General features: G+C 43.3%; 1 protein-coding gene across 3 annotated transcripts in view; it reads left to right on the plus strand.

The window, feature by feature from the left end:
• snx25 (sorting nexin 25) overlaps positions 1–27,521 on the plus strand; it is a 317,716-nt gene that overhangs the window by 231,345 nt on the left and 58,850 nt on the right. For all 3 annotated transcript variants that reach the window (XM_068029407.1, XM_068029409.1, XM_068029408.1), the window contains exons 9-10: positions 10,747–10,878; positions 14,896–15,171. In XM_068029407.1, the coding sequence (XP_067885508.1) occupies positions 10,747–10,878; positions 14,896–15,171 (408 nt within the window). The remainder of the gene's footprint in view (positions 1–10,746; positions 10,879–14,895; positions 15,172–27,521) is intronic.

Consider the following 27,521-nt stretch of genomic DNA (forward strand, 5'->3'; position numbering starts at 1 on the left):
AAGGCAGATTGTGTTTGACTAATCGAGTTCAATTTCTTGATGAATTAACAGAGAAGGTTAATGAAGTGAATGCTGTGGATGTTGTCTTTATTCATTTTCAGAAAGCTTTTGACAAAAAACAGCCTTTTTTGTGTTACAGCCAAGGCAGGAGGAATGCACTGTTTATTCCAGTCCCACTTCTCCACAGGTCACAACATATATTTAAATTTTCCCACTTGCCGATACGGTCAATCGCATACTCTGTTTTTCCCAGAATAAAACGCATCAAAACTAATCAGGTTTCTTTAATAAACAGTGGCGCAGTGGTTAGCACCGCAGCCTCACAGCTCCAGCGACCCGGGTTCAATTCTGGGTACTGCCTGTGTGGAGTTTGCAAGTTCTCCCTGTGTCTGCGTGGGTTTTCTCCGGGTGCTCCGGTTTCCTCCCACAGCCAAAAGACTTGCAGGTTGATAGGTAAATTGGCCATTAGCAATTGCCCCTAGTATAGGTAGGTGGTAGGGAAAATATAGGGACAGGTGGGGATGTGGTAGGAATATGGGATTAGTGTAGGATTAGTATAAATGGGTGGTTGATGGTCGGCACAGACTCGGTGGGCTGAAGGGCCTGTTTCAGTGCTGTATCTCTAAACTAAACTAAACTAATGAAGTAAAACATACACACACAAATTGAAATATTAAAGCCTCTTATTTATCTTAGCCCCTCACACGCACACCCATACATAAATACACTGGTTAACCGGAAAAAATAAAAGGGATTTTTGTTTATAGCGCTGTTACAAAGAAGACAAAAACAAAAAAAACCACTTAGATGGCGTATTTGTCCTTGGTTTTGGTTTGACGTCCCAAGGGCATCTAGACGGCTGTCACTGGGACAGTCCCAGAACAGTTCTTTCCAGGCTTTCCAAGAAATGCAGCAACAGAGTCTTCCAAAGAACAAAGAACAGTACAGCACAGGAACAGGCCATTCAGCCCTCCAAGCCTGCGCCGATCTTGATGCCTGCCTAAACTAAAACCTTCTGCACTCCCGGGGACCGTATCCCTCTATTCCCATCCTATTCATGTATTTGTCAAGATGCCTCTTAAACTTCGCTATCGTACCTGCTTCCACCACCTCCCCCGGCAGCAAGTTCCAGGCACTCACCGCCCTCTGTGTAAAGAACTTGCCTCGCACATCCCCTCTAAACTTTGCCCCTCTCACCTTAAACCTATGTCCCCGGTAACTGACTCTTCCACCCTGGGAAAAAGCTTCTGACTATCCACTCTGTCCATGCCGCTCATAACTTTGTAAACCTCTATCATATTGCCCCTCCACCTCCGTCGTTCCAGTGAAAACAATCCGAGTTTAACCAACCTCTCCTCATAGCTAATGCCCTCCAGACCAGGCAACATCCTAGTAAACCTCTTCAGTACCCTCTCAAAAGCCTCCATGTCCTTCTGGTAGTGTGGCGACCAGAATTGCACGCAATATTCTAAGTGTGGCCTAACTAAGGTTCTGTACAGCTGCAGCATGACTTGCCAATTTTTATACTCTATGCCCCGACCGATGAAGGCAAGCATGCCGTATGCCTTCTTGACTACCTTATCCACCTGCGTTACCACTTTCAGTGACCTGTGGACCTGTACGCCCAGATCTCTCTGCCTGTCAGTACTCCTAAGGGTTCTGCCATTTACTGTATACTTGCCACCTGCATTAGACCTTCCAAAATGCATTACCTCACATTTGTCCGGATTAAACTCCATCTGCCATTTCTCCGCCCAAGTCTCCAACCAATCTATATCCTGCTGTATCCTCTGACAATCCTCATCACTATCCGCAACTCCACCATCCTTTGTGTCGTCCGCAAACTGGTTGTCAGTGGTGTTCCCCAAGGGTCAGTGCTAGGACCACTGCTTTTTTGTTATATATAAATGACTTGGATTTTTGAATACAGAGTAAAATTTCAAAATTTGCCAATGATACCAAACTTGGAGGTGTGGCAAAGTGTGAGGATTATAAATTGTGTATCAATTGTTTAATTATATGCAGGTGGAGGGTGTTAACTGGGGTCTTACTTGAGCACTTATAAGGAGACTCTTACTGAGACTTGGGGAGGTTTTGAATGAGGAACTACATGCGTATAATCCTTTTGGCTTCAACATTATCTTTCCACAACAGGCTTTCTGGAATTTAACAAGGATGATACCAGTCAACTCCAACAGGGCATAGATAAGGCTGGCAGAATGGGCAGACAAGTGGCAGCTAGAATTTAATACAGAGATGTGTGAGGTGATGAATTTTTGTAGAAGGGGTAGAGAGAGGCAATACTTAATGGCGCAGTTCTAAAGCGTGTGTAGGGAAAGAGGGACTTGACGGTTCCAATGCGTAGATCTTTGAAGGTGGTGGAGGTGGTGAGGTCCCGGAGGACTGGAGAATTGCTAATGTTGTCCCCTTGTTTAAGAAGGGTAGCAGGGATAATCCAGGTAATTATAGACCGGTGAGCCTGACGTCAGTGGTAGGGAAGCTGCTGGAGAAGATACTGAGGGATAGGATCTATTCCCATTTGGAAGAAAATGGGCTTATCAGTGATAGGCAACATGGTTTTGTGCAGGGAAGGTCATGTCTTACCAACTTAATAGAATTCTTTGAGGAAGTGACAAAGTTGATTGATGAGGGAAGGGCTGTCGATGTCATATACATGGACTTCAGTAAGACGTTTGATAAGGTTCCCCATGGCAGGCTGATGGAGAAAGTGAAGGCGCATGGGGTCCAAGGTGTACTAGCTAGATGGATAAAGAACTGGCTGGGCAACAGGAGACAGAGAGTAGCAGTAGAAGGGAGTTTCTCAAAATGGAGACGTGTGACCAGTGGTGTTCCACAGGGATCCGTGCTGGGACCACTGTTGTTTGTGATATACATTAATGATTTGGAGGAAAGTATAGGTGGACTGATTAGCAAGTTTGCAGACGACACTAAGATTGGTGGAGTAGCAGATAGTGAAGGGGACTGTCAGAGAATACAGCAGAATATAGATAGATTGGAGAGTTGGGCAGAGAAATGGCAGATGGAGTTCAATCAGGGCAAATGCGAGGTGATGCATTTTGGAAGATCCAATTCAAGAGTGAACTATACAGTAAATGGAAAAGTCCTGGGGAAAATTGATGTACAGAGAGATTTGGGTGTTCAGGTCCACTGTTCCCTGAAGGTGGCAACGCAGGTAAATAGAGTGGTCAAGAAGGCATACGGCATGCTTTCCTTCATCGGACGGGGTATTGAGTACAAGAGTTGGCAGGTCATGTTACAGTTGTATAGGACTTTGGTTCGGCCACATTTGGAATACTGCGTACAGTTCTGGTCGCCACATTACCAAAAGGATGTGGATGCTTTGGAGAGGGTGCAGAGGAGGTTCACCAGGATGTTGCCTGGTATGGAGGGCGCTAGCTATGAAGAGAGGTTGAGTAGATTAGGATTATTTTCATTAGAAAGACGGAGGTTGAGGGGGGACCTGATTGAGGTGTACAAAATCATGAGAGGTATAGACAGGGTGGATAGCAAGAGGCTTTTTCCCAGAGTGGGGGATTCAATTACTAGAGGACACGAGTTCAAAGTGAAAGGGGAAAAGTTTAGGGGGGATATGCGTGGAAAGTTCTTTACGCAGAGGGTGGTGGGTGCCTGGAACGCGTTGCCAGCGGAGGTGGTAGATGCGGGCACGATGGCGTCTTTTAAGATGTATCTAGACAGATACATGAATGAGCAGGAAGAAAAGAGATACAGAACCTTAGAAAATAGGCGACATGTTTAGAGAGAGGATCTGGATCGGCGCAGGCTTGGAGGGCCGAAGGGCCTGTTCCTGTGCTGTAATTATCTTTGTTCTTTGTTCTTTGTTCATAGTGAGAGAGTAATTAGCAAAGCATATGGGATCTTGGGCTTCATAAATAGAGATATTGAGTAAAAGCAGGGAAGATATGCTGAACCTTTATAAAGCTCTAGTTAGGCCACAACCAGAAGCTTAGGAAGGATGTGAGGGCCCTTGAAAGGGTGCAGAGGAGATTTATCAGAATGGTTCCAAGGATGAAGGATTTTAGCTGAAAGCTTAGTTTGGAGAAGTTCTCCTTGGAGCAAAGGCGGTTATGGGGAGATTTGGGAGTGATGTACAAGATTATGACAGGTTTCGATAAGGTTGACAGAGAAAAGCTGTTCCCATTAGCTGATGATACAAGTTAAAGTTTTGGGTAAGAGATACAGAGGGGATGTGAGGAAGAACATTTTCACGCAGCGTGTGGTAATGACCTGGAACTTGCTGCCTCCGAGGGTGGTGGAAGTGGAGACAGTCAGTGATTTCAAAAGGAAATTGGAGGGGCACTTGAGGGAAGGGAATAGAGTGGGGAAATAGGACTGACTGACTGCTCCACAGAGAACTGGCATGGACTCGATGGGCCAAGTGTGCTGTTATGATTATGTCGTGCTCTCTTGCAAAGCTGATTGCCTTTCCACATCAGTTTGTTCTTGCTGTTCCTGGCTAATTCATCACCTCGGTGGCTTTCATGTTATTTCCTCTTTGGCACTTTACATGATGAATATAAGCATTTTTCTGTTCCAATTGCCTGTGGCATTTTTAGGTTAGTCATAAGATTTACTATCCCTTTCTGCGCACTAAGTGGTTCACTGTGGCAATGAGATCTAGAAAACTGCTTTTAACAGATTCAAGTTGTGTGTATAATTAGGAAATGCTTAACTAATTATCACACTGTGTTTAGACTATTGTGTTGGAAAATAATTGGCTCTGTTCATGACATACAAGGGAGTTTTACAGGATTTTAAACAGCTGTAGTCTAAAAGGATATAAACACCTAATTTTCAATGTTAGATCTTGAAGCATCACATTAAACATGTAGTAATGCTCCAAAGTGAAAAACTCTACGTTTCTAATTTGTAAGTAAATAAAAAAACTACCCACACTACAGTGTACGTTTAGGAGCATGGAACAAATAAATATTCTATCCTTCATCTAATGAAAGGTTATTGACCAGAAATAGTAACTGTTTCTCTCTCCATAGATGCTGCCTGACCTGCTGAGAATTTTCAGCATTTTCTTTTTTATTCCAGATTCCAGCATCCGCAGTATTTGGCTTTTATATATGGTATCCTTCATGTTCCCCCTGATTCTGTGTTGCAGGAATCTTGATCACAGAAGTAAAATGCTGCAGATACTGGAAGTCTGAACTTGAAACAGAAGCTACTACAGACACGCAACAGGTCTGGCAGCAACAGGAGAGTAGAAGATGAGGCTAACATTTCAAGTCGTGACCTGTCGTATGAAAGGTCATTAACCTGAAATGTTCACCCAATTCTGGGCGAGCTAGAATTGAGCAGAATTAGTGCCTCTTGGGAAAACAAAAGTTCTGCAACAAATTATTGTTTTTAAAAAAATTCTTTCTTCGCCTGAAGCTCAAAATTAAGGTTAATGTTTCAGATCTATCACCTTCTGATTAAAGTGGGCCTAGTGCCAACTTCAGTCAGGATTTCAATAAAAGACAGGTGAATTACCAGTTTGCAAATCTTCAGCATTTGAAATAAATAATTTAGTGAAAATACACTTGATGGTTAGGATTATAAAATATTCAGCTCCACAGTATTGAGTCATAGCAGTGAGTTAACTGCGTTTGATGTGTTGAGTATTTGGAAAAAAAAAATCAGCATTTTGTGCTTGCATTATAAGAACATAAGAAATAGGAGCAGGAGTAGGCCATTCAGCCCCTCAAGCCTGCCCCGCCATTCAATAAGATCATGGCTGATCTGTGCCAGGCCTCAACTCCTCTTTCGGGCTTGTGTTCCAGTTTTGAGACTTTAATGTAATGGAACCAAAGCTATTCAGTAAATCCTACTGAATGGAGTTTAGTAAATTATCTTTTTGGAAGGTAGGACTGATTAGGAAGAGATAATGATTACTTTTCACAGTAAGACTGAATGGGGTTGAATGAATGGACAATCTGAGATAAAGGTTTGGTGCATTGCCATTTTAAACGGTAGAGAGGGATGCAATCACATTTTATGGTCCAGGATCGGAACAGCTCTGTGATTGAGCTTTGAGTCTGAACCAAACAGGCGGAATAAAAATTGCGAAGTGGCGTCACAAGGAGTCACGGCGAGTGAGTATACTGATAAATTTTAATTTAATTTAAATTAATCAACTATAAAGTAAGATTAGATCAATTGAGTAGTATAAAAATGATCAAATTAATATTTGTTATTTAATTATTAATTCAATTAATTAATCAGATCTAGGGGATAAAGTTAAAATTAACTAGCAAGAGATTGAGGAATGCAGATGATAGCTAAGTTAAAAACATTCCAGTTAACTCACTATGAAGTAGTGAATTCAGCGCAAGGGAAGCAGCACAGTGGCGCAGTGGTTAGCACCGCAGCCTCACAGCTCCAGGGACCTGGGTTCGATTCTGGGTACTGCCTGTGCGGAGTTTGCAAATTCTCCTTGTATCTGCGTGGGTTTTCGCCAGGTGCTCTGGTTTCCTCCCACATCCAAAGACTTGCAGGTGATAGGTAAATTGGCTGTTGTAAATTGCCCCTAGTGTAGGGAGGTGATATGGAATATGGGATTACTGTAGGGTTAGTATAAATGGGTGGTTGTTGGTCGGCACAGACTTGGTGGGCCGAAGGGCCTGTTTCAGTGCTGTATCTCTAAATAAATAAATAAATAAATAAATAAATCAGCTGATTGGGAGTAGCTGGTGAGTATTTATTAAGTCTTACATTTACTTTTTTTATATTATATTTCGAGATACAGCACTGAAACAGGCCCTTCGGCCCACCGAGTCTGTGCCGACCATCAACCACCCATTTATACTCTTCTTTGGCCTCCTTATCTCGAGAGACAATGGGTAAGCACCTGGAGGTGGTCAGTGGTGTGTGGAGCAGTGCCTGGAGTGGCTATAAAGGCCAATTCTAGAGTGACATGCTCTTCCACAGGTGCTGCAGAAAAATTTGTTTGTCGGGGCTGTTACACAGTTGGGTACCTTTTACACTGCTGGGTGTATTCTATAGGGCATCACCTAGTGGGAATAATAGAGAGGAACAAATTTGCCAGGAAATTACTGAGAATGCAAAAACTATAATGAAATTATAAATAGGGGACTTTAATTATTCCAATATAGACTGGGATAGTAATAGTGTAAAAAGGCAGAGAAGGGGAAAAGTTTCTGAAGTGTGTTCAGGACAATTTTCTACATCGTATGTTTCCGGCCCAATGAGGAAGGAGGAATTGCTGCATCTGGTTCTGGGGAATGAGGTATTTCAAGTGGATTGATTTTTTTTTTTCCCCTTATATTTGTTTCGTGGAATGTGCATCGCTGGCTAGGCTAGCATTAGTTGCCCATTCCCAATTGCCCTTGAGAAGGTGGTGGTGAGCTGCCTTCTGGAACCACTGCAGTACATCTGGGGTGGGTACACCCACAGAGCGGTTAGGGTGAGAGTTGCAGGATTTTGATCCAGCGACAGTGAAGTAACGGCGCTGTATTTCCAAGACAAGATGGCATGTGACTTTGACGGGAACTTGCAGGTGGTGGTGTTCCCAAGTGTCTGCTGCCTTTATCCTTCTAGGTGGTAGAGGTCGCAGGTTTGGAAGGTGCTGTCAAAGAAGGCGTGGTGAGTTGCTGCATTGCATCTTGGAAATGGTACATAGTGCTACGCGTCAATGGTAGAGGGAATGAATGTTTAAGGTGGTGGATGGGGGGGCTGATTAAACAGGCTGTGTTGTCCGGGATGGTTTCGAGCTTTTGAGTGTTGTTGGAGCCACACTCATCTAGGCAAATGGAAAGTATTCCATCACACTCCTGACTTGTACCTTGTAAATAATGGGCAGGCTTTGAGGAATCAGAAAGTGGGTTCCTCGCTGCAGAATTCCCAGCCTCTGACCTGCTGTTGTAGCCACAGTATATATGTAGTATATATGGAGCAGATATGTAGGCGACTCTGAGAGGTATAAAAATAATAGGGTAATAATAGTAGGGGGTTTCAACTTCCCCAGTAATAACTGGGATAGTCTTAGTGCAAAAGGCTTAAAGGGGGCGGAATTCTTAAAGTGCATTCAAGAGAGCTTTTTGAGCCTACACTTAGAAAGTCCTACAAGAGAAGGGGCGGTACTGGAACTAATCCTAGGGAATGAAGCCGGATAAGTGGTAGAAGGGTCAGTGGGGAGCCTTTCGGGGATAGTGATCATAACTCTAAGATTTTAAGGTAGTTATGGAAAATGACAAAGATGGACCGGAAATAAAGATATTGAATTGGGGGAAGGCCGATTTCAAAAGGATAAAACAGGATCTGACCAAAGTGGACTGGGAGCAGCTACTTGTAGGAAAGTCTACACCAGATAAGTGGGAGTCATTCAAAGAGGAAATGGTGAGAGTTCAGGTCCAACATGTTCCCGTAAAGGTGAAGGGTAGGATCAACAAGTCCAGGGAACCCTGGATGTCAAGGGATAAAGGTGACTGGATCAGGAAAAAAAAGGAGGCTTATGGCAGATTCAGAAGGCTGAAAACAGCAGAGGCACTAGAGGAGTATAGAAAGTGTAGTAGGGTACTTAAAAAAAGTAATTAGGAGAGCGAAGAGAGGGTATGAAAAAACACTGGCGAGCAAGATAAAGGAAAATCCTAAGGCGTTCTATAAGTATATTAAGGGCAAGAAGATAACCAGGGAAAGAGTAGGGCCCATTAGGGACCAAAGTGGCAATCTGTGTGTGGAGCCAGAGGACATAGGTGAGGTTTTAAATGATTACTTTTCATCTGTGTTCACTTTGTTCAAAAAGGGTGTAAGAACAGGCCCAGCAACTACAGCTAGTCAGTTTAACCTCTGTGGTGGGAAAGCTTTTAGAAATGATAACCTGGGACAAAACTAACAGTTACCTCGACAAATGTGGATTAATTAGGGAAAGCCAACATGGATTTATTAAAGACATGTCGTGTTTAACTCGACTGAGTTTTTCGATGAGGTAACAAGAGAGGATTGATGATAAGGCGGTTGATGTGTACATGGACTTCCAAAAGGCATTTGATAAAGTGCCACATAACAGGCTTGTCAGCAAAGTTAAAAGCTATGGAATAACAGGGACAGGGGCAGCATGGGTACGCAGTTGACTGAGTGACAGGAAACACCAGAGAGTAGTGGTGAACAGTTTTTTTTGAACTGGAGGAAGCAATATAGTGGGGTTCCCCAGGGGTCAGTATTAGGACCACTACTTTTCCTGATCTATATTTATGACCTAGACTTGGATCTGCAGTATAGAATTTCAAAATTTGCAGAGAAAATGTTGGAAATATTGTGAACTGTGAGGAAGATAGTGAAAGACTTCAAGGACATAAACAGGTTGTTGGAATGGACGGCGCATGGCAGGTGAAATTTAACGCAGAGAAGTGCGAAGTGATGCATTTTGGTAGGAAGAATGAGGAGAGGCAATATAAAATAAAGGATACAATTCTCAAGGGGCTGCAGGAGCGGAGGGACTTGGGTGTTTATGTGCACAAATCATTGAAGGTGACAGCAGCTTGAGAAGGCATACAGGATTGTGGGGTTTATAAATAGAGGCATAGAATACAAAAGCAAAGACGTTATGGTGAATCTTTATAAACCATTGGTTTGGCCTCAACTAGAATATTGTATTCACTTCTGGGCACCACATTCTAGGAAGGATGTGTTGGCATTAAAAAGGGTGTAGGAAAGATTTATGAGACTGGTTCCATGAGGGACTTCAGTTACAAGGATAGGTTGGAGAAGCTAGGGCTGTTCTCTTTAGAGAAGTTTGAGAGGAGAATTGATAGAGGTGTTCAAAATCATGAGAGGAATGGATAGAGAGAAACTGTTCCTATTGGCAGATGGGTCAAGAACCAGAGGACACCGATTTAAGCTGTTTGACAAAGAAAAACAAAGGCGCGACCTGAGGGAAAAAAACATTTTTACGCAGCAAGTGGTTAGGGTCTAGAATGCACTGCCTGAGAGTTTGGTGCAGGCAGATTCAATCATGGTTTTCAAAAAGAGAATTGGATAAGGGAAAACTTGCAGGCTATGGTGAAAAGGCATGGAAGTGGGACTAGCTGAGTTTTTCCTGCAGAGCTGGTACTGATACTACAGACCAAATAGCCTCTTTCTGTGCTGTGACTATTCTATGATTCTTTGATTCTATTTCCTGTTTGGAAACAGTGATGTTAAAGGAGCCTTTGAGTGAGGTCGTTGGGTTAAAATTCTGGAACTCCATTCCTAACAGCACTGTTGGTGTACCTACACCCCCAGGACTGCAGCGGTTCAAGAAGGCAGCTCACCACCACCTTCTCAAGGCAGTCGGGAAGGGCAATAAATGCTGGCCTAGCCAGCAACGCCCATATCCCATGAGCTTATCTGCATTGTGGAGAAATACAGTGGAGGTTGTGACTGTTTTCTAGAACCATAAAGTGCAACAGTGACTACATTTCAAAAGTACTTAATTGGCTGTAAAGTTGCTCAGGATATCCTGAGGTTGTGAAGGGTGCTATATAAATGGAAAATTTCTAATGGAAAATATAGACCCTGTGAAACCTCATGTAGATTTTGGCATGTGAAAGGATTAAGCTTGAAATTAAATTGAACAGCGATATGAAATGTTTCTGTTTTTAGAATCTATTCAGATCCTTTAAATTGCAAAATGTCAGTCCCTCTGTGGAAGCGAAAGGACGTAGGTACTGTAATAAAGTTCTGGTTAATGCAGCATATTACATCCTTGTTTTTCAGATTCTTCAGTTTGAAGAAATCTTGTCAAATTCATCCTATAGGGAACATTTTCGTGTGTACATGGAGAGAATGGATAAGAGGGCTCTCATCAGCTTCTGGGAGTCTGTTGAATACTTGAAAAATGCAAACAAGGTAACATGATTTTTGACTTAGTACAGTTCACTCAAGAGTTGAGTTCCTCCAAATTCAAATGCATATTTACAAAACTGGTCCTCCCTTTGCACACTTCTGAGGGTTTTTGATGTGATGGGCAACCACTCTGTCATGAGCATCTTGGCCAATAATCTTGTACATTAGCATTATGAATTTTGAACAACACTTGACTGAGGGGTTCACATATCCAACATCAGCCTTGTTGTCCCCAAAATGATCTAACCCCCTTAATTAAATCATATTAAACAGCTCACTCTGAAGAGCTGTACAATTTTACGATGCACTTAATCACTTTTCTCAAAAAATTATACTTTGTCCAATAATTATGAACATTTCAAAAACCACCAGTGGGTACTAGGTCTGGTTGGCTATCTGTTCACACTGTTACGACTGAGGCGGGAGGAGTGCACTGTTTAATCTAGTCCCACTTCTCCACAGGTCACAACATATATTTTAACTTTTCCCATTTACTGATACAGTAAATCATATACTCTCTTTTTCCCAGAATAGAACACACTAACCAGGTTTCTTTAATAAACAACAAAATCATCAGTTTATTATAGAACAAAAGTTGTAACTAATAATGAAGTAAAGCATAAACACACAGATTTAAATTTTTAAAGTTCCCTTTTTTACCTTAGCCATTCATACACTCTGTTTCTCTCTCTCAGACATGCACACACACATTAACTGGAAAAATAAAAGGAGTTTTTTAAATTCAGAATTCTGTTAGACAAAAAAAAATACCTGGGTTGATTACTTGCTCATTTTTGAAGAAAACTGCAGATGAGGTATGTTGTTCCAAAACTGACATACAGTCTGGCCTCCGATTACACATAGACACTGGGATCTTTTAGAACAGTTCTTTTCAGGTGACATTTCAGGTTGAGAACTAATTTAGCAGGCTTTCTTCAAAGATGAGAGTTGAGATGAATTGACACTTAGGGTCTTTTAGAGATGCTGAAAAACGAGCTGGGTTGTGGTCATCTCTCCTTCCTTCACTTCTTCAGCAGCAGGCTAACTTTATCAGCCATTCACTCCAGAAGGTAAAACACACTGACTGCTACAACCAAAATTCTGCGCGTTTTCTGCTTTCTCAGGTGCGCGCTGCTGCTCCTGGCTTGTCCAATCAAGGGGCACCTGTAACATCTCTGTTCACATCTTCTCCTGTTACTAGGGTTTCTGTTCTATTTTTAACTTGTCATGTGACAACCAGTATACATTGTTGCCAACCTAGTTATTTCAGTGCCCTCTTGATTTAAAAAAAAAACTGGTCCTACATTTATTCAATTTAACTATGAATTCCTCAAAAAATATTTTAACAAAAAAAACAGAATTACTTCCATAACAACTCAAACACATCCACATTTTATACTTTTAGGTCTCCCAGCATTTTTATGTAACTTCTTAAACACTTTGCAGATTACCTTAAATATATAGTCATGCTGTTGAATAGTCTCATAATGAGTGGTTCTTGTTATTAAACTAATCATATAATGACTGAGGGGTAGAGGGACACTGTCCTTTTACCTCTGGGACCTGGATATGACATATAAGCGTTAGATCTTCCATCTTGTTGCCCAAAGCTAGTTTGGAACTGGAGCATAGTTGTGATAGCTAACACAGTTTGACTCTGAGCCAAGCACCAATACATAGTGTGAGAGGGGGTTAGGAACAAGTTCCAGGAATGAAGGGCAGGAGGAAGAGGATGTTGGAGCAAAGCATGATGGGCTAGAGAACAGAGCAAATTCAGGGAAGTGGCTGGGGAGTGGCCTATGGTGAGAAGCGTTGGTAGGGAATAGCGCATGGGAGGAGAGAGAGCAGGAAAGTCAGCACAATGGAAAAACGGGTTGGGTAGGAGAGCAGGGTGCAGAATTTGAAAGTGAAAACCTTAGAAGAAGTAGCGAGCTTAACTGTTTAAAGCATGAACAACATGCCGAATGTTAATAGATATTCTAAGAAATTGATGTTTTCGTAGATCTGACTTCTAATCAGAAAATTGGGATCTGTCTTTAAAGGAACAGAATTCTTCTTTGACTTTGTGGGTTCAAATCCCACCATGGCAGATTGTAAAAATTAATTTCAAAAATCTGATAATTTGTTGGCTAGCACCAGAAAATACCCATGAAAGTGCTGGATTGTTGTAAGAACCCAACTTCTTCACTAATGTTCTTCAGGGAAAGAAGCCTCATACCTGGTCTGGCTTATAAGTGACTCTAGCCTCATACTATGTGGTTGATTCTAATGCCTTGAAAGCAACTTGGGATGGGCAATAAATAATGGCTTGCTGGTATCATCTCTATCCCAAGAAAAAATTGGAAAAAAGCATCAGATAGATAGAGGTTTTATAGTGTTCATAGAACAAAAAATTGACCAGTCCTGCTGACCATCAGCAGTTGATGGTGATTATTGGACACATTAAATATTTATAGTTGTTATTGTGAAAAGTATTAATTTTTGAAACACTCAAGTGCATGATGAAACTTCATAGCTAGTGAGAAGTGAGTTTAAAGTAAAGAGTTTTTGAAGTAAAGACAGAAAATACTGGAAATACTCAGATCTGGCAACATCTGTGGAGAGAGAAACAGAGTTAATGTTTCAGGTCTGTGACCTTTCATCAGAACTGTTCTGATGAAAGGTCACAGACCCTGAAATGTTAACTCTCTCTCCACAGATGCTGCCTTAGTTGCTGAGTATTTCCAGCATTTTCTGTTTTTATTTCAGATTGCCAGTATCTGCAGTATTTTGGTTTTGTGTTTTTTTTTAAAGTACTGGCTCAAAAATTGATGCAATTCATCATCTCAGTCATAAGGGTCACCCAAGAGGTAAAAGTGTTTAAAATTTGCTCCTGCCTATGAAGTAAACCTTAATAGCTTCATGTAGCAACTGAATTGATTTCTAATTTTTATAACGTACTAACAGACTTCTGTGGCATTGCTGATAGTAACCTGGCTCATGACTGTGAAGTTTAGCTGGTTACCTGACATGTTCCTTTTTAAGGGCAGTAGTAGTCAAATTACTCCTTGTGGGAACCTAGGGCTTCATAGATGATTATCAATTCTTTTGGTGATTATAGGCCAGTAACTTGATCATAAATTTCAAACTATAGGTCAGTGTCCAGCGCTTTTTAAACAAGTTTGCATCTATAACAAAGTATGATGTTTGTTGTCCGACTGCTGCAAGCTTGAGTCGATGCGCTTTTAGTGGATCTGTCTTGGTATTATTTTTTTTTGGCGATCATGCCTTCAGCTAGCTTGGCACCAAGCTCAGGAGATGCCTCCCTAAAATTCTCTGCCTGTCTCTCCTTCTTTATGACCATCCTTTTAAAACCTACCCCTTGAACCAAACATTTGATAACCTCTCCTAATAGCTCCTTCTTTGGATCAGTGTCAGTCTTTGTCTGAATATGCCTCTGTGAAGTCTCCTGGAACATTCTTCTTTGTTAAAAACAAGAGATAAATGCAAGTTGTTGTTATTGTTGACTTTAGTTTCCTGGGCTGAGAGGAAGAAATTTCATGTTGTTTTTGATCACTAACCAGTGTTTCTGCATCTATGTGGTTGTTTACTGACAACAGAAATGGCTTGTGACTCACCATCGAACAGTCTGCTCATATGTGAAATATGTATCAGAGACGGAGATAACAGGAAGCTGCATGTTTCCATGGAACCACACCTCTGCAAAAGTCCCATTCGCATATCACAGAATTGTTACAGTGCCGAAGGAGGCCATTCAGCCCATCGTGTCTACACCGGCTCTCTGAAAGAGCAATTCCCTCCGTCCCATTCCCCTGCCTTCTCCCCATAACCCTGCACATTCTTCCTTTTCATATTCCCTTTTGAATGCTTCAATTGAACCTGCCTCCACCACTTTCTCAGGCAGCGCATTCCAAACCTTAACCACTCGCTACGTGAAAAAGGAGAACATTGGGTAATGAGCAATGCATAGCTAAACTGTCATTTACACTGCCATTTATAATCATATTTTCTGCTTTTCAGACTGAAATACCTCAACTAGTCGGTGAAATCTACCAGAATTATTTTGTGGAAAGCAGGGAAATTCCAGTGGAGAAGGCACTTTATAAAGAAATCCAGCAAAGCCTTGTGGGTAACAAAGGAACTGATGTCTTTAACAAAATTCAGGCTGATGTCTGTGAGACTCTTAAAGAGCGGTATTACCCATCATTCCTTGTGAGTGATTTGTATGAAAGACTTGTTAGAAAGGAAGAGGAAAAGAGCACCTTACAATCTAGCCCTGACAACCGTGATGATGTGGTAAGTCGCACTTTCATAAAAGTCTCTAATGACCTGCCTGCTCTGTTACTTTCATGTTCGTATTTTGAAGGGAATAATACAAGTGATTGGAAGCTTCAGATTGGGACAAACTGGAGCTTCTGACACCTTCAATAAAGCAACATTGTTGAATGTGGCTCAGGGAAGTGGTCATCATGCGTTTAGTATTTTGGGATTCAGGGTGTGTCGTCTCCATGCTTATCAGAGAGATCATATTTATTAAAAAGTCATCCAAATTGCAGGACCTCTCTGTGTGCACATTGACTTATGCGTTTACTACGGAAACAAGAAATGAATAGGTGGAATTAGTGACTCCCAAACCTGTGAAAGTTGGGGAAAAGTTTCAGGAAATTTATTTTAAGATGTTTGGAGGTCAAAGTGTCAGTGGTTTATGTAAATAATGCCATGTTAATGGTTTGTTGTGGTTAATTTAGATGCCAAGATGTAGAGGTTGGCTGTGTTTAAAGTACAGATGATGTAGCATAGAGATTAGCTTAATATTTGGTGTGGCATTTAATATCGATGATTCATTGCAGCAAGTCATTTTGATTAATATAGATGACAAACTGTAGAAGTTGGCTGTTGCATATGTACATATAAAGGGGTAGAGACTGACTGCAGTTAATATACATGTCTGAATGTAGAGGTTGGATGTGTTTGCTGTCGATAATCAAGTGTAGCAGTTGACCCTAATTAACAAAGGTGCAGTGTCAAGGTTGTAGATCATGGAACGTTGACTTTGGTTGTGGTTAAGTATGTGATGAAATATTGAGGTTGGCTTGTCTGAATGCAAAAAAAGGGCTTGGTTGTATATATACATGTGAACTTCGTCAGTTTGATGTTCGTGCACGTTTGTGTCAGCTATTTTACTTGACTTTCAGACTATTTTCCATGTGTCATAGCCTTTCTGTTTTTTGTAACAGTGTGGAACTGGAACAACGGAACTTTTCAGTTCAGTTTTCTGTCAGTCCTCAGGCGGCCATGTTCCAAAGCCCAACTGGGGATGGAAAGGCTGAATTCCTCACTCATTAAAAGTTGACTACATGTACATCAAGAACTGGTTATTTATGTTCAGACATTGGGTAACATCAAACCCAGAGATTATGCGATTAACAGGTTATGGTACAAAAACAAGAAATGCTGGATTCACTCAGCAGGTCTGGCAGCATCTGTGGAAAGAGAAGCAGAGTTAACGTTTCGGGTCAGTGACCCTTCTTCGGAACTGACAAATATTAGAAAAGTCACAGATTATAAACAAGTGAGGTGGGGGTTGGGCAAGAGATAACAAAGGAGAAGGTGCAGATTGGACCAGGCCACATAGCTGACCAAAAGGTCATGGAGCAAAGGCAAACAATATGTTAATGGTGTTTTGAAAGACAAAGCATTAGTACAGATTAGGTGTGAATATACTGAATATAGAACATCAGCAAGTGCAAACCTGAAGAAAAACAACCTGAAAAAAACAGTGGGTAAGCAAACTGAACAAACTAAGATGAAATGAAATAAATGCAAAAAATGTAAAAAGGAATGCAAAAAAAAAAGGAAGAAAAAATAACTAAAAATGACTAAAAATGAAAGTAAAGTGGGGGGCTGTCATGCTCTGAAATTATTGAACTCAATGTTCAGTCCGGCAGGCTGTAGTGTGCCTAATCGGTAGATGAGATGCTGTTCCTCGAGCTTGCGTTGATGTTCACTGGAACACTGCAGCAATCCCAGGACAGAGATGTGAGCATGAGAGCAGGGGGGAGTGTTGAAATGGCAAGCAACCGGAAGCTCAGGGTCCTGCTTGCGGACTGAGCGGAGATGTTCCGCAAAGCGGTCACCCAGTCTGCGCTTGGTCTCCCCAATGTAGAGGAGACCACACTGTGAGCAGCGAATAAAGTATACTACATTGAAAGAAGTACAAGTAAATCGCTGCTTCACCTGAAAGGAGTGTTTGGGGCCTGGGATAGTGAGGAGAGAGGAGGTAAATGGGCAGGTATTACACCTCCTGCGATTGCAAGGGAAGGTGCCCTGGGACGGGGACGAGGTGGTGGGGGTAATGGAGGAGTGGACCAGGGTGTCGCGGAGGGAACGATCCCTTCGGAATGCTGACAGGGGAAGGGAGGGGAAGATGCGACTGGTAGTGGCATCACGCTGGAGGTGGCGAAAATGGCGGAGGATGATCCTTTGGATATGGAGGCTGGTGGGATGAAAAGTGAGGACAAGGGGAACCCTGTCACGGTTCTGGGAGGGAGGGGAAGGGGTGAGGGTAGAGGTGCGGGGAATGGGTCGGACACGGTTGAGGGCCCTGTCAACCACAGTGGGGGGAAATCCTCGGTTGAGGAAAAAGGAGGTCATATCAGAAGCACCGTCATGGAAGGTAGCATCATCAGAGCAGATGCGTCGGAGACGGAGAAACTGGGAGAATGGAATGGAGTCCTTACAGGAGGTAGGGTGTGAAGAAGTGTAGTCGAGGTAGCTGTGGGAGTCAGTGGGCTTATAATGGATATTGGTAGACAACCTATCCCCAGAGATGGAGACAGAGAAGTCGAGGAAGGGAAGGGAAGTGTCAGAGATGGACCATGTAAAGGTGAGAGAAGGGTGGAAATTGGAAGCAAAGTTGATAAAGTTTTCGAGTTCGGGGTGGGAGCAGGAAACGGCACCGATACAGTCATCAATGTACCGGAAAAAGAGTTGGGGGAGGGGGCCTGAGTAGGACTGGAACAAAGAATGCTCGACATATCCCACAAAAAGACAGGCATAACTAGGACCCATGCGGGTACCCATAGCGACACCTTTTACTTGAAGGAAGTGCGTGGAGTTGAAGGAGAAGTTGTTCAATGTGAGAACAAGTTCAGCCAGGCGGAGGAGGGTGGTGGTGGATGGGGACTGGTTGGGCCTCTGTTCCAGGAAGAAGCGGAGAGCCCTCAAACCATCCTGGTGGGGGATGGAGGTGTAGAGCGATTGGACGTCCATAGTGAAGAGGAGGCGGTTGGGACCAGGAAACTGGAAATTGTCAAAATGACGTAGGGCGTCAGAAGAGTCACGGATGTAGGTGGGAAGAGACTGGACCAGCGGAGAAAAGATAGAGTCTAGATAGGAAGAAATAAGTTCAGTTGGGCAGGAGCAGGCTGACACAATGGGTCTGCCGGGACAGTCCCGTTTGTGGATTTTGGGAAGGAGATAGAAGCGGGCTGTCCGGGGTTGCGGGACTATGAGGTTGGAAGCTGTAGAGGGAAGATCTCCAGAGGAGATGAGGTCAGTGACAGTCCTTTGGACGGTGGCTTGATGTTCGGTGGTGGGGTCATGGTCCAGAGGGAGGTAGGAAGAGGTGTCTGTGAGTTGGCGTTGAGCTTCTGCAAGGTAGAGGTCGGTACGCCATACAACAACAGCACCACCCTTGTCTGCAGGTTTGATGACCATGTCGGGGTTAGACCTGAGAGAACGGAGTGCCTCAAGTTCAGAGGGGGACAGGTTAGAGTGAGTGAGGGGGGCAGAGAAATTGAGACGACCAATGTCTCGCCGACAGTTTTCAATGAAGAGATCAAGAGCGGGTAAGAGGTCCAGGTAGAGGGAGAATGCTGGAGGCGGGTGAATGGGTCTGCTGGTCAGGGGGAGGACTCCTGGTCAAAGAAGTGAGCCCGGAGGCGGAGGCGACGGAAGAAGAGCTCAACGTCATGCCGAGCGCGAAATTCATTGAGGTGGGGGCGTAAGGGGATAAAACTGAGTCCTTTGCTGAGTACAGAACGCTCAGCATCAGAGAGGGGGAGGTCAGAGGGTATAGTGAATACACGGCAAGGGGTCAGATCAGAAGGGGTGGGGTCAGAGGGAAGTGAAGCGGAAGGAGGATCTGGAGGGGCATTAGTCCCCATCAGCTGCTGGAGCTTGCGTTCCTTAACACCTGAAAGGAAGAAAAAAAGTTTTTTGTTAATGCGTCGGATGAGACGTAAGATGAGATGAAACTGCGGAGTAGAACAGATTTGAGATAAGGTGAGACGGTGCTGCTGGAGAGAGAGGTCCAGTGTGTGCATATGGCGGCGCATAGCACTGAGTGTAGATCTCAGGATGCGGCGAGAGTAGCAGTCCGAGGAACGTTGTATTTCTCGGAGATACCTGTGATCCTGGGTGGTTTCAAAGCATGATGGGTGAAACTGCAGTTGGAATCCACGTGGAATCAGTCGGAGCCGGAGACAGTCACTGAGGAAGGAGGTGTGGCTGTGAAAACGAGTTTTGGTAGATACCTTATCAAACACCAGGAGGGAAATAGAAAGCAATGAAGGTGAACAAGGTAAAAGAGACAAACGAAAATCCCGTCGGAGAGAAGAGCAGAACTTCTTCAAGGTAGGCATTCCTGGAAGAGAAGTTTGAGGGCTCTCCGCTTCTTCCTGGAACAGAGGCCCAACCAGTCCCCATCCACCACCACCCTCCTCCGCCTGGCTGAACTTGTTCTCACATTGAACAACTTCTCCTTCAACTCCACGCACTTCCTTCAAGTAAAAGGTGTCGCTATGGGTACCCGCATGGGTCCTAGTTATGCCTGTCTTTTTGTGGGATATGTCGAGCATTCTTTGTTCCAGTCCTACTCAGGCCCCCTCCCCCAACTCTTTTTCCGGTACATTGATGACTGTATCGGTGCCGTTTCCTGCTCCCGCCCCGAACTCGCAAACTTTATCAACTTTGCTTCCAATTTCCATCCTTCTCTCACCTTTACATGGTCCATCTCTGACACTTCCCTTCCCTTCCTCGACTTCTCTGTCTCCATCTCTGGGGATAGGTTGTCTACCAATATCCATTATAAGCCCACTGACTCCCACAGCTACCTCGACTACACTTCTTCACACCCTACCTCCTGTAAGGACTCCATTCCATTCTCCCAGTTTCTCCGTCTCCGACGCATCTGCTCTGATGATGCTACCTTCCATGACGGTGCTTCTGATATGACCTCCTTTTTCCTCAACCGAGGATTTCCCCCCACTGTGGTTGACAGGGCCCTCAACCGTGTCCGACCCATTCCCCGCACCTCTACCCTCACCCCTTCCCCTCCCTCCCAGAACCGTGACAGGGTTCCCCTTGTCCTCACTTTTCATCCCACCAGCCTCCATATCCAAAGGATCATCCTCCGCCATTTTCGCCACCTCCAGCGTGATGCCACTACCAGTCGCATCTTCCCCTCCCTTCCCCTGTCAGCATTCCGAAGGGATCGTTCCCTCCGCGACACCCTGGTCCACTCCTCCATTACCCCCACCACCTCGTCCCCGTCCCAGGGCACCTTCCCTTGCAATCGCAGGAGGTGTAATACCTGCCCATTTACCTCCTCTCTCCTCACTATCCCAGGCCCCAAACACTCCTTTCAGGTGAAGCAGCGATTTACTTGTACTTCTTTCAATGTAGTATACTGTATTCGCTGCTCACAGTGTGGTCTCCTCTACATTGGGGAGACCAAGCGCAGACTGGGTGACCGCTTTGCGGAACATCTCCGCTCAGTCCGCAAGCAGGACCCTGAGCTTCCGGTTGCTTGCCATTTCAACACTCCCCCCTGCTCTCATGCTCACATCTCTGTCCTGGGATTGCTGCAGTGTTCCAGTGAACATCAACGCAAGCTCGAGGAACAGCATCTCATCTACCGATTAGGCACACTACAGCCTGCCGGACTGAACATTGAGTTCAATAATTTCAGAGCATGACAGCCCCCCACTTTACTTTCATTTTTAGTCATTTTTAGTTATTTTTTCTTCCTTTTTTTTTTGCATTCCTTTTTACATTTTTTGCATTTATTTCATTTCATCTTAGTTTGTTCAGTTTGCTTACCCACTGTTTTTTTCAGGTTGTTTTTCTTCAGGTTTGCACTTGCTGATGTTCTATATTCAGTATATTCACACCTAATCTGTACTAATGCTTTGTCTTTCAAAACACCATTAACATATTGTTTGCCTTTGCTCCGTGACCTTTTGGTCAGCTATGTGGCCTGGTCCAATCTGCACCTTCTCCTTTGTTATCTCTTGCCCAACCCCCACCTCACTTGTTTATAATCTGTGACTTTTCTAATATTTGTCAGTTCCGAAGAAGGGTCACTGACCCGAAACGTTAACTCTGCTTCTCTTTCCACAGATGCTGCCAGACCTGCTGAGTGAATCCAGCATTTCTTGTTTTTGTTTCAGATTTCCAGCATCCGCAGTATTTTGCTTTTATAACAGGTTATGGTAGTTGGTGTGATCTAAAAGTGCTTCTGTGATATTACTAGATTTCACGTGATTTGATTCAGAATATATATTTTTATTTTACCTTCGGATTAAAATCAATAGAAAGCAGGAGCTAAAATATTGTAATAAAAATTAGAAGTATGTCTATATCATTGAATTTAACTTAAGCCACACAACCAAATTAAAATTCTCTGGTTCCTTTCCGTGCTTTGATTTATGACCCATATTTTATGAGTCCAATTTATTTCCTTGCCCGCACCAATTTCAAATCATCTGCCCTCAATTCGTCACGCTAACCTTGTCCAAAGGGTGAGCTCCAGAACAGTATTTAATAATATTCCCAGTTGAATGATTTAAGTTTCTTCTCTCAAGCTTGCTTCTTAGCTGGTTTCCCTACCCACAGCTGCTGACTGGCCATTCACCTTCCTGTCTCTGCATCCTTTTCAGCTGCCAGTTCTTACACACAGTAACTAAGCAAGAAATTGGTAGTCTTTTAATCAATAGATCAGAGACTATCCTGTAGGTATTTACTGGCTCCCCTGAAAGAATTTTGGTCATTTTCAGTTCATTTGACCTTTGGCAGCCCTTCTGAAGCACAATATCCACTTTTTAATGGAAAAGTCAATTTTTTAGAACTCTTCAGCTTGGGTTCTGTATTTCAATCGCTGCACTTCACTTGAGTGTGACAGTGGTGTTCAATATGGAGGATTACTGATTAATCAGCTGAGGGAGGGTGGTAGGTGGTAAGCAGCAAGAGGTTTTTGTGCCCATATTTGACCTGATGCCATGAGACATCATGGAGTCCGGAGTCAATGCTGAGGACTCCCAGGGCCACTTCCTCCCAACTGTATACCACACTCACTCTTGGCATTTCTTTGCAGATGAAGATTTTGGGAAGGCTGTACTCATCAGTTGCAGGCCCGCTGGTGACTATCCAGGCCTATCTGTGAGCGACAGATTCTCCCACAGCGGGTGCCGATGAAGGTGTAGTTGCTGCTGGGGGCAAATGGATCTATGCCACCACCTTTGGCAAACTGATCTGAAAAATTGGGAGATTTCCCAAATACTCCATGAATGATTCCATTACTCTGTAATCACTTGACTGAAACATACAAGATCCTGAGGGGTCTTGACAGGGTGGATGTGGAAAGGATGTTTCCCCTTGTGGGAGAATCTCGAACTAGGGGTCACTGTTTAAAAATAAGGGGTCACCCATTTAAGACAGAGATGAGGAGAAATGTTTTCTCTGAGGGTCGTGAGTCTTTGGAATTCTCTTAAGGCAGAGGTGGATAGCTTTTTGATCAGCAAAGGGTGGAAGGTTATCGGGGGTAGGTGGAAATGTGGAGTAATCAGTTCAGCCATGAACTAATTGAATGGCGGAGCAGGCTCGGTGGGGGGGTTGAGTGGCCTACTCCTGCTCCTAATTCGTATGTTCGTAACATCGGTGGTGTGGGTCGGGGTTGAGGGGGGATGGGGTGCTCTCTTCCTTTGTGAAAATCTGAAAATTCTTGTGTCCTTCCAGGGGAGCCAGTAAATTCCTACAGGACAGTCTCTGATCTATTCATTAAATGACTACCAATTTCTTGCATAGTTACTGTGTGTGTTATAAAAAGAACTGGCAGCTGAAAAGGATGCAGAGACAGGAAGGTGAATGGCCAGTCAGCAGCTGTGGATAGGGAAACCAGCTAAGAAGCAAGCTTGAAAGAAGAAACTTAAATCATTCAACTGGGAATATTATTAAATACTGTTCTGGAGCTCACCCTTTAGACAAGGTTAGCGTGACGGATTGAGGGCAGATGATTTGAAATTGGTGCAGGCAAGGAAATAAATTGGACTCATAAAATATGGTTCATAAATCAAAGCATAGAAAGGAACCAGAGAATTTTAATTTGGTTGTGTGGCTTAAGTTAAATTCAATGATATAGACAAACTTCTAATTTTTATTGCAATGTTTCAGCTCCTGCTTTCTATTGATTTTACTCCTAAGGTAAAACAAAAATATATATTCTGAATCTGATCACATGAAATCTAGTAATCTCAAAGAAGCACTTTTAGATCACACCAACTACCATAACCTGTTAATCGCATAATCTCTGGGTTTGATGTTACCCAATGTCTGAACATAAATACCCCAGTTCTTGATGTACATGTAGTCAACTTTTAATGAGTGAGGAATTCAGCCTTTCCATCCCCATTTGGGCTTTGGAACGTGGCCGCCTGAGGACTGACAGAAAACAGAACTGAAAAGTTCCATTGTTCCAGTTCCACACTGTTTTTTTGAAAAAAAAAGGCAAGAAAGGTTATGATGCACACGAAATAGTCAAAGTCCTCAAGTAAAGCATAACTTCTCCCCCAACAGGGAAAAAATGAAATTCCTTGGATTATATTTTTATGTTTTTTTTGGTTTAGAAAGAATGTAGGAAGGTATTGGGGTTAACACTACTGCACACATGATACCCACACTTTAATCTTACAAACTGTTTCAGCTGACGTTATAACAGCCATTTCTTGTTCAAGTTTGTCTTTTACATCATCCTTTCTATGCACGAGGCACAATTATAATTGAATTTCCTTTTTGCGCATTGAAGTTTTGCCACAGAAAAGTTTCTGTTTCGAAAGTTTTTTAAAATCCATTTGATACCTTTGCTAGTCCAACGAGAAAGGAAGCACTGCTAGACCTGGTTCTTGGGAATGAGGTGGGCCAAGTGGATCAAGTATCAGTAGGAGAGCATTTAGGGACAGTAATAATTGTACCATAAGGTTTAGGCTGACTATGGAAAAGGACAAAGAGCAATCCAGGGTAAGAATAATTAACTGGGGGAAGATCAACTTCAATGGGGCGGCACAGTGGCGCAGTGGTTAGCACTGCAGCCTTACAGCTCCAGCGACCCGTGTTCAATTCTGGGTACTGCCTGTGTGGAGTTTGCAAGTTCTCCCTGTGACCGCGTGGGTTTTCGTCGGGTGCTCCGGTTTCCTCCCACAGCCAAAAAACTTGCAGGTTGATAGGTAAATTGTCCATTATAAATTGCCCCTAGTATAGGTAGGTGGTAGGGGAATATAGGGAAGGTGGGGATGTGGTAGGAATATGGGATTAGTGTAGGATTAGTATAAATGGGTGGTTGATGGTCGGCACAGACTCGGTGGGCCGAAGGGCCTGTTTCAATGCTGTATCTCTAAATGAAAAAAAATGAAATGGAGCTGGGACGAATAAATTGGAGTCAAAAGCTGGTAGATGAAAAATGGGCTACCTTCAAAGAAGAGAGAGTTCGGGCACAGTCGAGGTATGTTCCCTCAAAGGGGATAGGTAGGGCAAACAAATCCAGTGCTCCTTGGATGACGGAAGAGGTAGAGATTAAGATAAAGAAGAAAAGGTGTGCTTATGACAGATGCCAGGTAGAAAATACTATTGCGAACCAGGCTGGATATAGAAGGTCCAGAGGGGAAGTGAAAAAGCAAATAAGAGAAGCAAAGAGAGAGCGTGAAAAGAGACTGGCAGCTAGCATTAAAGGAAATCCCAATGTTTTCTACAGGCATATAAATAGTAAAAGGAGGAGTGGGGCCGATTATGGATCAGAAAACGTATTTACACATGGAGTCAGAGGGCATAGCTGAGGTATTAAATGAATACTTTGCATCTATCTTTACCAAGGAAGTTGAAAGAGGAGGTAAGTCAGACTCCAGAGGGGTTTAAATTTGATAAAGAGGAAGAATTAGAAAGGCCATCTGTACTTAAAGTGGATAAAACATCAGGACCAGATGTGATGCATCCAAGGATACTGAGGGAAGTGAGGGTGGAAATCGCAGAGGCAGTGGCCATAATTTTTCAATCCTCCTTAGATTCGGGGGTGGTGCCAGAGGACTGGAGAATTGCAAATGCTACACCCTTGTTCAAAAAGGGTGTACAGATAGGCCTAGCAATTACAGGCTAGTCAGTTTAACTTAGCTGGTGGGAAAACGTCTAGAAAAAATCAGTAGTCACATGGACAAATACGAGTTAATTAAGGAAAGCCAGCATGGATTTCTTAAGGGAAAATCATGTTTAACTTGCTAGACTTTTTGAGGAGGTTACAGAGAGGATTGTTAAGGGCAATGCTGTTGATGTGGTGTACATGGACTTTCAAAAGACATTTGATACAGTGCCACACAACAAACATGTGAGCAAGGTTATAGCTCATGGAATAAAAGGGACGGTAGCAACATGGATACAAAATTGGCTGAGTGATAGGAAACCAAGAGTAGTGGTTAATGGATGTTTTTCAGGCTGGAGGAAGGTTTGTAGTGGAGTGCCCCTGGAATCAGTGTTGGGACCCTTGCTTTTCCTGATGTATGTTAATGGTTAGACCTTGGCATACAGGGCACAATTTCAAAGATTGTAGATGATACGAAGCTTGGAAGCATTGTGAACTGTGAGAAGGATAATGTAGAACTTCAAAAGGACATAGACAAGTTGGTGGAATGGGCAGACAGGTGGCAGATGATGTTCACTGCAGAGAAATGTGAAGCGATTCATTTTGGTAGGAAGAACACGGAGAGACAATATAAAATAAAGGGTACAATTCTAAAGGGGGTGCAGGAGCAGAGGGACCTGGGTGTATATGTGCATAATTCATTGAAGGTGGCAGGACAGGATGAGAGAGCGGTCAATAAAGCATACCGTGTCCTGAGCTTTATTAATAGGGGCATGGAGTAGAAGAGCAAGGAAGTTATGTTAAACTTATATAAGACACTAGTTCGGCCTCAGTTGGAGTATTGCATCAGTTTTGGGCGCCACACTTTAGGAAAGATGTGAGGGCATTGGAGAGAGTACAGAAAAGATTCACGAGAATGATTCCAGGGATGAGGAATTTCAGTTATGAAGATAGATTGGAGAAGTTAGGACTGTTTTCCTTGGAGAAGAGAAAGCTGAAAGGTGATTTGATAGAGGTATTCAAAATCATGAGGGGTCTGGATAGAGTAGAAAGAGAGAAACTATTCCCACTGGTGAAAGGATCGAAAACGAGAGGGCACAGATTTAAAGTATTTGGTTAGAGAAGCAAAAGTGACATGAGGAAAAACCTTTTTACGCAGCGAGTGGTTCAGGTCTGGAATGCATTGCCTGAGAACGTGGTGGAGACAGGTTCAATTGAAGCATTCAATAGAGAGTTAGACAGTTATATGAAAAGGAAAGATGTGCAGGGTTATGGGGAGAAGGCAGGGGAATGGAACTGAGGGAATTGCTCTTTCGGAGAGACGGTGCGGACACAATGGGCCCAATGGCCGCCTTCTGCACTGTAACGATTCTGTGATTCTTTTCTTTTCCAAGGCTTGTAATATGTAAATTTCCGTTACTGCATTGTTCCTGACTGTTTCCAAATTTTACTGCCTGTACAGGCCTTAACCCCTTAACTGTTGCTTCCACAGCACATGGGTTTAATAGTTCATATTCTGGCACATTGATAATTCTTATCTCTAGGGTGATAGTGGGTGATAAATTGGTTTTTAGCCTCTGTGAGGTGTCTGGGTTCTCCTCCTGCACTTCGTCCTTAGTGAGTTCTGAATCTGTTTTGCTGGGTTCAGTTAGCCTTGGATTTAGAACCTGAACCTTTGATTCTTCAGTGGGCTCAGCCACACTGATGTCACTTTTAGTTTTCTTCTGGCTTTCACAAGTGATTATGTTAGGGTATTTTACCTTCCCTTTTCCTTTTACTTTGAGGATGGGTTTGTCCCTATTGTGCCCCACGCTCTCTGGGATACCACAGTTTGCAGGTGGCTGTCTAGCTTCTGCTGCATTCCCCTGTGGCACTTCAGCTAGGTGGCACATCTCCCTCACTTTTGGCTTGCCTGTTTGGGAACTTTCCTTGTCCCTATTTAAATCTGTAAAGAAGGTTGCTGCTAACCGTACTCCGTTCAACCACTGGTGCACTCCTTTGAACGTCTGCTGCTTTTTCCCCAGATCCTTTAAATTCTGCTGGCTCCAACCTGGCCTCTTTAAACTCTGCTGGCTTTCCTTTACCATCTTGAATCTTTACTGGCTCTGTAGGATTTTTGGGACTTCCTCAGTTCTCTGCAGCTGTGCAGAGTTTTATTTGTTCCGCTCAGTTTCTCCAGTCTCTGTGGACTGCTCTGGACCTCTAGATACAATACTGTGCCTCCTGCCGAGTCATTGCCTAG

This window comes from Heterodontus francisci, chromosome 4 (assembly GCF_036365525.1).
Source record: "Heterodontus francisci isolate sHetFra1 chromosome 4, sHetFra1.hap1, whole genome shotgun sequence".
NCBI classification, from domain to species: Eukaryota; Metazoa; Chordata; class Chondrichthyes; order Heterodontiformes; family Heterodontidae; genus Heterodontus; species Heterodontus francisci.